This window comes from Cucurbita pepo, chromosome 4 (assembly GCF_057944985.1).
Source record: "Cucurbita pepo subsp. pepo isolate OVF chromosome 4, ASM5794498v1, whole genome shotgun sequence".
NCBI lineage: Eukaryota > Viridiplantae > Streptophyta > Magnoliopsida > Cucurbitales > Cucurbitaceae > Cucurbita > Cucurbita pepo.
The window spans coordinates 13,057,332-13,067,652 of NC_141801.1; the positions used below are offsets into that span (position 1 = coordinate 13,057,332).

General features: G+C 40.2%; 3 protein-coding genes across 3 annotated transcripts; 1 reads left to right on the top strand and 2 right to left on the bottom strand.

The window, feature by feature from the left end:
• Positions 1 to 63: 63 nt before the first annotated feature.
• On the bottom strand, positions 64 to 4,007 carry LOC111793800 (protein NEN1). The gene is made up of 6 exons (XM_023675848.2): positions 3,456 to 4,007; positions 3,203 to 3,360; positions 2,216 to 2,262; positions 2,065 to 2,128; positions 1,272 to 1,939; positions 64 to 438 (listed from the first exon to the last, which is right to left on the bottom strand). Exons 1-6 carry the CDS (start codon positions 3,736 to 3,738, stop codon positions 189 to 191), a joined length of 1,470 nt encoding a protein of 489 aa, XP_023531616.2. The 5' UTR covers positions 3,739 to 4,007; the 3' UTR covers positions 64 to 188.
• Positions 4,008 to 4,746: 739 nt separating this feature from the next.
• On the bottom strand, positions 4,747 to 5,431 carry LOC111793742 (putative invertase inhibitor). The gene has a single exon (XM_023675769.2). It carries the CDS (start codon positions 5,383 to 5,385, stop codon positions 4,825 to 4,827), a length of 561 nt encoding a protein of 186 aa, XP_023531537.2. The 5' UTR covers positions 5,386 to 5,431; the 3' UTR covers positions 4,747 to 4,824.
• Positions 5,432 to 7,394: 1,963 nt separating this feature from the next.
• On the top strand, positions 7,395 to 9,807 carry LOC111792257 (uncharacterized). Its single transcript, XM_023673613.2, has 3 exons — positions 7,395 to 8,173; positions 8,245 to 8,592; positions 9,093 to 9,807. The coding sequence occupies exons 1-3, from the start codon at positions 7,772 to 7,774 to the stop codon at positions 9,618 to 9,620; spliced, it is 1,278 nt and encodes a 425-aa protein (XP_023529381.2). The 5' UTR covers positions 7,395 to 7,771; the 3' UTR covers positions 9,621 to 9,807.
• Positions 9,808 to 10,321: the final 514 nt, after the last annotated feature.

The window sequence follows — 10,321 nt, forward strand, 5'->3', positions numbered from 1 at the left end:
GATTTAAATCATTATTTACCACTATTTTTTATGGACGTCGATCACAGCGCACAACGCACGTCATTTATCAAAAGACTAAATAATTATAACGAGACACGTATACGGAGTTTTTAGCCTTTTATATGGACAAGTTAATAAGTGAAGTAAGCATAATATAAGAACAGGGCTACTTAAGTAACTGGACAACTCTATTTACCAATGCTAGGATGGATGATCAACTTTTTGGCTACCAATCTAATGCCTGCACTCTGTTGATAGTCATATGTATCCAAGGAAATGAATGCATCTAAGATGGCGCCAGGGTTGATCAACCTTTCAAGCTCTGCAGCTGCAGCATCAAATCTATTGAATATCAGCCTTTGTGCAGCACCTGATGGTTCCTTTTTCAACATCTCTGTAGCATAAATGGCTGTATCTCCACTTACTGCACTTGGAATACTGTGGAAGAAGAGATTTAATATCCATTAGAAACTGAGCAAGGACAGAAATTTATGAACTTATATAGCAGATGAATGGATTTTGAAGCAAGCTAGCATGAAGATCCTATGTTGGACTCGTTTTTCTCTCTTCCTTTTCCCTCGTTTGATGCTACAATTCTTTCATTTAAGTGTTAATTGATCGTAGTTGGATTATACATTGTCAAATGATGTAACACTCCAAGGTCACTGCTAGCATATATTGTTCACTTCGGCCCATTATGTATCGTTGTTAGTCTCACAATTTTAAAATGTGTTTACTAGGATGAGGTTTCCACCCGTTATAGAAGGAATGTTTTGTTCCTCTCTCCAACCAACGTGGGATCTCACAATCCTCCCTCCCCCCTTGGGGGACCAAGGTATCCACCCTCTGGCTCTGATACCATTTGTAACAACTCAAGCTCACCGCTAGCAGATATGGTCCACTTTGGCCGTTACGTATCACCATCAACCTCAAAGTTCTAAAACGTGTCTGCTAGGGAGAGGTTTCCACACTCGGACAAGAAACGCTCCATTCCCCTCTCCAACCGATGTGGGATCTCACAATCCACCCTTTTGGGGCCCAGCGTCCTCGCTGACACACCGCTCAGTGTCTGGCTTTGATACTTTTTGTAACAGCCTAAGCCCACTGTTAGCAAATATTGTCCGCTTTGGCCCGTTACATATCGCTATCGGCCTCATGATTTTAAAATGCGACTGCTAGGGAGAGGTTTCCACACCCTTGCAAAGAATGCTCCATTACCCTCTCCAACTGGTATAGGATCTCACAAATTATCAGATGGGAGTGTGACTTACTGTAATCTCGTGGTCGGGTAGTTGAAATAACCATCCTTTCTCACCACGACAGGCCTCCACTCAGAGACACTGCCAGAATCTGAAAATAATCTCTGAGCCACACCATCAGATGCTTCAAGAACCCTGCATAAACTTGGTGGTACATCAACCACAAAACTCAGCCTTGGACGTCCAGCGTAATCAGTGAATTTTGTGCTTATGCCAAACCGAACTTTCAGATTATTGCAAAGAAGCAGTAAACAGCCGTCATTGTGCAATACTTGTATTCTTTGGCTGCCACGAAAGAATGGAATGAAAGAAGCAGTGATGGAGGGAATAGAGACCTGATCTGGCTCCAAGAATTCAGGAGATACTGAGACATGTTCTTCTTCCATGCTGATGTCTGTTCCAAGTGATTCACCTGTTATTTGGTCACTGAAAGAGTTCATGTTAAAAGAACCTGATTCAGTTGCATCAGATTCAGCCAGATTTGAGGTTCCATCTTCAGAGCTGCAAGTTACAAGGGATAATATCGGATGAGCTTCCCCTTGTTCATCTGTTAGAGATATCCTTGAACTCGATGAGTGAGTACTCTTATTCGAACTAACTCCGTGTCGAGACGATATTCCAGCATGACGCCTCGTAACAGCGTTTGGAGAAACCAAATTGTTCTCAGGGAGACTTGACTCCTGTAGCCAGACACAACAGTTTAACTCTAACCCACCATGCTTTTCTAACGTAAAATGGTCAATATAAGAGCAAAGCTGATGTAAACTGCAAATAATGAATGAATCGTTTTAAATTTATAGATTACCAGAAACAAGACAGTTGCACAATACTTTAGAACTTCGAGATTCATCCTGACATCATCCAAACTCCTGGAGAATTACACAGACAACATCAGATAAATAGAAACTGCTCCTTTGATTTAAGTTCAAAAATTGGTAGCAAGTTTGAAGAGTTACCTGTGTGTTTGTTGTCCTATCCCGAAATAGGTAGCAAGAGTAGCCATCTACAGTGGAAAATAAACGTCAAAAGCCATTATATCAAGAAGATCCATGGCTCGTTACGATTGTCGTCGGCCTCATGGTTTTAGAACACGTCTACTAGAGAGAGATTTCCTCACTCTTATAAGGAATGTTTCGTCCTCCTCTCCTGCCAAGGTGGGATCTCGTAATCCACCCCCTTGATACTATTTATAACAGCTCAACCCTATCATCAGCAGATATTGTTTGTTTTGCCCCATTACATATTGTTGTCAGCTTTACGGTTTTAAAACGCATTTACTAGAGAGAGGTTTTCACTCTCTCACAAGGAATGCTTCGTTCTCCTCTCCAACTAATGTGGGATCTCATAGTCCATCTCCCTTGGGGGCCAGCGTCCTCACCGACACACCCCCTAGTGTCGTCCTCGCCGACACACCCCTCAGTATCAAGCTCTAATACCATTTATAACAGTTTAAGCCCACTCCTAGCAAATATTGTCCGCTTTGGCCCGTTACATATTGTCGTTAGCCTCACAGTTTTAAAACGCATCTACTAAGGCGAGGTTTCCACACCCTTATAAGTAATGTTTCGTTCTACTCTCCAACCGATGTGGGATCTCACAATCCACCCCCGTGAGGTCCTAGCATTCTCGCTGGCACACCACTTGATATCTAGCTCTGATACGATTTATAACAATTCAAGCCCACTACTAGCATGTTGTCCACTTTAGCCTATTGTCGTTAGCCTCACGATTTTGAAATGCATCTACTAGGGAGAGGTTTCCACACCTTTATAAAATATGTTTCGTTCTCCTCCCCAACCGACGTGGGATCTTATAATCCACCCCCTTCAAGGCCCAGCGTTCTAGCTGGCAATCGTTTCCCTCTCCTAGCTCAAGTTGATTCGAATTTTATATAAACACGAGCAGAACACAGCAAGAATGCAAGAGGAGAAAGAGTTTTTTACCTTCATGTCGCCAGCTCTCCTTCCAAACTTTTGTGTCAACAAGGCCAATGAATCAATAGTTCCTTTGGGTTGTGGTGGTGGCATACCAATTTGTGCAAAGGCCTCCCTTATTCTTGCACAATCAAATCTGAGTATGTTATGGCCTGCCCATATCCGCCCTACACAACAATATTGGAAACTCAGACGCAGGCACACAATAACATGATCAAGGAAGATATATAAGTATCATCGCGCGAGAGAACAGAGAGAGTACCGTGAAGGATATGGTAAACCTTGTGGGCAATTTGGGCGAAAGTGGGGGAGGAAAGGACGGCGTCTCTAGTTATGCCATTGCATCGCACCGATAAGGAGGAAATGAGGGAGAGATGAGAGGGTCGAACGAGAGTGGAATAGCTCTCTAACTCAACCAGCTTCCTAGGGCACACCAGAATCGCTCCGAACTCCAAAATTGTGAATCCCTGCCCTTGCCGCCTCGGAACAGTCGTCTCCACGTCAAAGAAGGCAATCTCCGATCGATCCTCCATCATTGAATCCATGAAATTGAAGAAGAAGAAGAAGAAGAAGAAGAAGAAGAAGAAGGCGCGAAGAAATGAAGGTATTATAAGGAGAACAACACTCAGAAGCTTAAGCTGAACGCCATTGAAATCAACCTCGAATCAATTCCACTCTCGCTTTGATGAGATACGAACAGTCCATTGGAAGATTAAGTTAGCCATTTCCTCAAGGCCAAGTTACGTGCTAAAACAATTCCAAAGGTAACATGACTGTAACTTCAATCACGCTTCTCCTTCTTCTTAAGTTATCCTCTTTCAACCTTAAATCATGCATTTAATCTATCAATGTTCGACCTGTATTTTATCTTTTATTGTTCCCGTTTAATAGTCTAAATTTTATCTTTTTAATTATTATTTTAAAAAAATTATATTTACGATTGACTCAAATCTCAAATAACTCAAATATGAAACATTTACCAGTCACAAAACATCACTGCATTGGATTACAAATTTCAAATATTTTTAATCTTTCATTGCAATCTTAAATGTAGAGTCAATTTAGGTCGTGAATCATATTTTCAGGTTGGTTGAGTTAATCCGACAAACCATGTTTCAACCCACCCACCAAATTTTTCAGTTTTCTAAAAGTTAAACCTAGTCAAAACAAAACAAAAAAAATCTAACTCGGGTTGGATTGTATTATGAGATCTCACATCAGTTGGAGAGTATAACGAAATATTCTGTGGAAACCTTTCCCTAGTAGATGCATTTTAAAACCATAAGGCATACAATAATACATAATAAACTAAACGAACAATATCTAACAGTGGTAGGATTGAGCGGTTACAAATGATATCAAAGCTAGACCTCAGAGCTAGACACTAAGTAGTATGCCAACACATTCCTTATAGAGTACAGAGAGGTGGGTTTGGACGGTTTCATGGGTAATCTAGATTATTCGGATTATTAAGTCATATGAACACTTATCGCGTTTAGTTGTGGCTTCCATTCATGCATGTACCGAGTACCATAACTTTTATATAATAATCCAAGGAACGAAAGACTTAATAGATACGAATCAAAAGTTCAAACTTACACATATATTTAAGAGAGGAATAACATAAAATTTCATTGAAGATGCATATTCATGTTGACGATGGAGAGAGTCAACGCAGCTAACTGAAAAACATTCTTATTATTCTTAGTCAACGGTGAAACCACGCCTTGTTTTTCATGAAACCCATCTTCACAAGTTGAAGGAGCTTCCATGATTGAACTAACCTTCACATTTGCATCATTAAAACGCTTCTGTTTATACTCCCTTTTACATTCTTTCAGCGTCGGAATCGCATCAGAATAAAGCTCCAAACAATCATCTAAACGCGCCTTAACGAACCCTTCCAATGTCTTGATCCTCAAAAGCTTCTTGACTTCACGTCGTGTGCTGGTTAAGTTGTGGCGCAGTAGATCCATGGAGATGAGCCCAAGTCTGTGGAGATTTGCCGAGCGGCTCCGATCATCGGATTCTAAAGACGAAACACAGAAGGCGTAGCTGAGATTTGGAGTGGTGGCTGCACATTTCTTGCATGTTTCTTGAACCATGTTGTGAGGGGTTGAACCATGGGAGAAGGAGGAGACAAGAATTACAAGGAGAGGAGAGAGAAAGAAGAGAGAGAAAGTGGAAATCATTTTTTTTTTTTTTTTTGGGTTTAATTTAATTTGAAAGAGGGAATTATTTGTTTATGTTTTTTTTTTTAAGCTCACGAGGTTTTATTTATAATTTGGGTGAGAGGGAAGGGGTCCATGCTTGGATAGTTTCTAAGGCTAGATTTAGTGAAAATTATATATTTTTTTAATCTAATTATTTCAAGTAAATATACGAAAATAACCCAAAAAATTAAATTAAGTTTTGAAAACTAAAAAAATATTTTTTATTTAAAAAAATGGAATAAAAATTTATAAAATTTTATTTTTTTTATTTTTTTATTTTTTTAGAAAAAGGAAAATATGGTATTGAGATAGAGACAATTAGTGAAGAATAATTAATGTGTTTATATAATAAAAAGAAAATGGGAATAATGAGGCTGAAAAATTAGGTTTAATTTTACTAAATTTTATTGCAAAGCTACGTCGTCTTAACTTAGAAGTAAATGGAAAGTCCACAAAAGTCAAAGAGGTGGGGACCCATGCCGAAGCCGACGCCGACGCCGACGCATTCGGGTTTTATTTCCTTCTACTTTTAGTTATTTATTGGAACATGTGTGAAAATAAATTTTATATTTTATCTAAAAAAACATATAAATTTTGTAAATGGCTAAACTTTTAAATAAAAAAATTCACTAAAAAAATTCACTAATACTATTTAACTTTATAAAATAATAAAAAAATATATAACACCTGTTAGAACACGGTATGATATTGTCCACTTTGAGCATAATAAGCTCTCATGGCTTTGCTTTGGCTCTCATGGCTTTGCTTTGGGCTTCCCCAAAAGGCCTCATACCAATGGAGTTAGTATTCCTCACTTATAAACCCATGATCATTCCCTAAATTAGTCGATGTGGGACTTCCATCATCCAACACCTCCCCTCGAACAAAGTGCGCCTCCCCTTAATCGAGGCTCGACTCCTTTGGAGTCTTAGTCATTTTTGACTGCCTTCGAGGAGGGGCTTGGCTCCTTTTCTTTAGGAGTTCTTTGTTCGAGGAGGGGCTTGGCTCCTTTTCTTTAGGAGTTCTTTGTTCGATATTTGAGGATTTGAGGATTGGCACGACTAAGTTTAGGGCATGGCTCTGATACCATGTTAGACGAACACGACTCTCCACAATGGTATGATATTGTCCACTTTGAGCATAAGCTCTCATGGCTTTGCTTTGGGCTTCCCCAAAAGGCCTCATACCAATGGAGTTAGTATTCCTCACTTATAAACCCATGATCATTCCCTAAATTAGTCGATGTGGGACTTCCATCATCCAACAACACCAAGTTAAAAAAATAGTAATAAGGGTTTTTTTTACCTGATATTATTAAAATTTTAAAAAAAATTTAAAGTGAAACGTGTAAATTTTGTAATAATTTGATAATAATTTAGCTCATAAACTTTAATATTTAATAAATTAGTGTATCGATATGACGTCAACATTAGGAGCGGGGGGAAGGAGTTGGGCTTGGGCCAACTGGGCCCATGAGGCGGTCAAAGCTAAGCCCAAATGCCAAAATGGATATGGATCCAATGGGTCCTAAGCTGCGTACGGCCTGCCTCTTCAATTATTGCTTATCTTTATCTTTATGCCCACTTTTTACTCACCTCCTTCCAATTTGTTTTTAAATTTTATAAAAATAAAATAAAACCTTAAATTATGTCTTACCTTTAAAAAGTTTTTTAAAACGTTAAATTATTAATACCTTTAACCTTTTAAAAAAAAATTAATTTTTTTTTTCTGTAAAAAATGTTCTTTTTCTTACTCCTTTGTTATAAATTTTAATTTTTTTTAATTAGGATTAGGGTTCATTTAGTGTTGATTGAGTTTATTAGAAGTATTTTTTAGATTTAATATTAAAAAATTGCAATTAAGTGAGTTAATTTGAATTTTAAAATATTTGGGAGTTTTATTATGATTTTTAAATTAGAGAGAAAAAATAAAAAAGGAGGAAAAAGGGTAAAGGAAAAAAATATAATAATAAAAAAGAAAATTGGAAACCTCAGCGCTCAGACCCTTTATTTTTAACCCCTCCGCTCTCTTCCTCTCTTCACTGTGTTTTCTTCTCCGGCAGAGCTTCATCGTGTACGATCTCCGGCGACGTCGCACCTGAACCGCGAAACTCAGCGGCTGTTTCCTTTTCCGGAGACGGCGCACGAACTCTGTTCCTCCGTCGTGAACGGCAGTATTTTTTTCCCTCTGTTCCTTCATTGAGAACGGAAGTTTTTTTTTTTTTTTTTTTTTTTTTTTTTCCAGCGGCTGCGCATTCCTTCACCGGCGGCGAAAAGCTCCTCCCTCGCGGCGGAAATATCGTCGTCTGGAATATATATGAAGAATTAGTGTTGAGTTAATAGTATTCGGTGGAAGTTAAAAGGGCATGGCGACGACGGATGTGATTGGCGGCGAGGGTTCATCTTCATCTTCATCTTCATCTTCATCTTCTTCTTCATCTAAGTCGAGGAGAAAGGCGATTTGGTACTCACAGCCGCTGACTCCATTGATGGAAGGGCCTGCTCCACAATTCCAAGATCAAGAACCTAACAAGAAAGACTCTGTTTCGAATTGGGAATTCTTCCGCGACTGGTTCAAGATCCAGCGCAACCTCCCCTCTCTCCCTCCTTCCACTTCCTTCACCAATAGTTCTAGTAATGTTCCCAATTCCAAATACTCCCTGGATTTGAAGCTTCTGCTTGGCGTCCTCGCCTGCCCACTCGCTCCCATTCCCCTTCACTCCGCTCCACACCCCCATTTCCCACGCGACGATGCCGATACCCCTCTTGTAAGTGTTCGAATCTCGTCTCCAACAATTTTGTTAAATTTACGAGGATTTATTTTTTGTTTCGATTCCAGGAAACGTCTGTGGCTCATTACATTATACAACAATACTTGGCTGCCACCGGATGTCTCAAACAGCAAAAGTGTGCCAAGAACATGTACGCCACCGGAAGCGTCAAGATGATTCGCTGCGAAACAGAGGTTTCTTCAGGCAAAACTGTCAAGACCGTCGGGACAAGAATTGAGGACAATGGCTGTTTTGTTCTTTGGCAAATGATGCCGGCGATGTGGTCCCTCGAATTGGTCGTCGGAGGTAGTAAGGTGGTTGCCGGCAGCGACGGCAAGACCGTCTGGCGTCACACTCCTTGGCTCGGCACCCACGCCGCCAAAGGCCCCCAACGACCTCTCCGCCGCATCGTTCAGGTAACGAATTATACTCCATAACTTCATTTCCTAATGAACTAATTGAAACCCATTTCATATTTTGTTCATTTCTTCATTAATCTTCTCATCTCTGTACAAAACTTTTTATTTTTTCGAGGAATAAAAAAAGAATTGGTGGGGTTTGGGTATAGATATTCAAAAATGGTTTTACCAAACAAAGAACACAGAGTGTGGAACAAATGAACAATCCCAAGAAATAGCTGACAATCATACAGAAACTGTCCCCTGCTTTATCCCACCACTTGTGCTTTTTCGACAGTCGGGTTTTTGGGAATGGACGGCACGTGATTGATTCTACTGTGACGTCACTCCGCCGTCTTGGGATTTGCTCCGCCTCTCCATTCGTCTTTAGGGGGCCAAAGGGGTCCCCAAATGTCTCTGATTTTTGCTCGTCTTTCATTCACTCTTCCAATTCCCACGCCACTAAATTATAAAAGATACGGTTAAAAATTCAAACCTTTTGATTTCTTATTTGGTAGGGGCTGGACCCAAAGAGCACGGCGAGGCTGTTCGAGAAAGCACAATGCCTTGGGGAGAAGCGGATCGGGGACAACGATTGCTTCGTGCTGAAAGTGTCGGCGGAGCGGGAGGCTGTGATGGAGAGGAACGAGGGGCCTGCGGAAGTGATAAGGCATGTGCTTTACGGCTACTTTTGCCAGAAGAGCGGAGTGCTTGTGTACTTGGAGGACTCTCACCTGACCAGAGTCCAGACTGAAGGCGACGCTGTCTACTGGGAAACCACCATCGGAAGCTGCATCGGAGACTACAGGGATGTGGACGGGGTCCTCATCGCTCATCGGGGCAGGTCCATTGCCACCGTCTTCAAGTTTGGGGAAATGTCAGCTCAATTCAGCAGAACCCGGATGGAAGAGGTTTGGAGCATTGACGATGTGATGTTCAATGTCGCTGGCCTTAGCATGGATTACTTCATTCCTCCCGCTGATACTTTTGATACCATTCATTCTCATTCACACTCTCATTCGCACTCTCAGTCTCATTCTCCATGACCATCGCTCGCCTTCCCTGCTAATCACTCATTTTACTTCATTGTATACATCATCATAACAACTTGTCTGCTAAATCCTAATCCCAGCACCTCTTTTACACTGAACTAGACGCCACTGGGACGCTCCCTGTGCGTATGTATGCCTGTGCCTATGTTCTCTGCAACAAGATCTTTTATTGTTGACTCCATTGTTTTTTTTTTTTTTTTTCTCTCTTGCTTTTGAGCTTCAAAATAGAGTTTGAAAAAAAAATTATTGGGTTTGGAGTAACTAAGTGCTATCTGAACAGCAATGATAGTGATAAAATTAATATGTATAGCCTCCAAATATTTTGATATTTGTAAGGAAGATTTGTAAGAGAGGGAAAATTAGGAAGATCAAATATTGTTCGCTCTAATTCGTTACTTATGGGTGGCTCCTAGTCTTTTCAATGGCCAAATTGGAAAAAGAGAAAATATTCTTCTTTGGGCTTTTTATGGGTGTTTGTTTTGTTTGTATTATTAATTAATTCAAAATTTTCCATCAACAAACACGTGTAATCAATCATCTTTAATGATTTGGTATTGAAAAATAGAGAGAGAAAGATACGGAGCTAAACAAACATTAACAGATACAGCCAAGTTTGGTTCCTATTTAAGTCTTTGGAGCCACGAGCACATGCTTCCATGTACACCTACCTTGGTGTGTACTGATTTAGGGTTTGA

Bases quoted from the DNA above. Each gene is read 5' to 3' on its own strand.
- LOC111793800 (XM_023675848.2), bottom strand. From the start codon at position 3,738: ATGGATTCAATGATGGAGGATCGATCGGAGATTGCCTTCTTTGACGTG. The intron at 2,129-2,215 runs GTAACTCTTCAA...GTAATTCTCCAG, and splicing joins ATAGGACAACAAACACACAG to GAGTTTGGATGATGTCAGGA. The intron at 439-1,271 runs GTAAGTCACACT...CTTCTTCCACAG, and splicing joins TACCCGACCACGAGATTACA to TATTCCAAGTGCAGTAAGTG.
- LOC111793742 (XM_023675769.2), bottom strand. From the start codon at position 5,385: ATGATTTCCACTTTCTCTCTCTTCTTTCTCTCTCCTCTCCTTGTAATT.
- LOC111792257 (XM_023673613.2), top strand. From the start codon at position 7,772: ATGGCGACGACGGATGTGATTGGCGGCGAGGGTTCATCTTCATCTTCA. The intron at 8,174-8,244 runs GTAAGTGTTCGA...TTTCGATTCCAG, and splicing joins ACGATGCCGATACCCCTCTT to GAAACGTCTGTGGCTCATTA. The intron at 8,593-9,092 runs GTAACGAATTAT...CTTATTTGGTAG, and splicing joins CTCTCCGCCGCATCGTTCAG to GGGCTGGACCCAAAGAGCAC.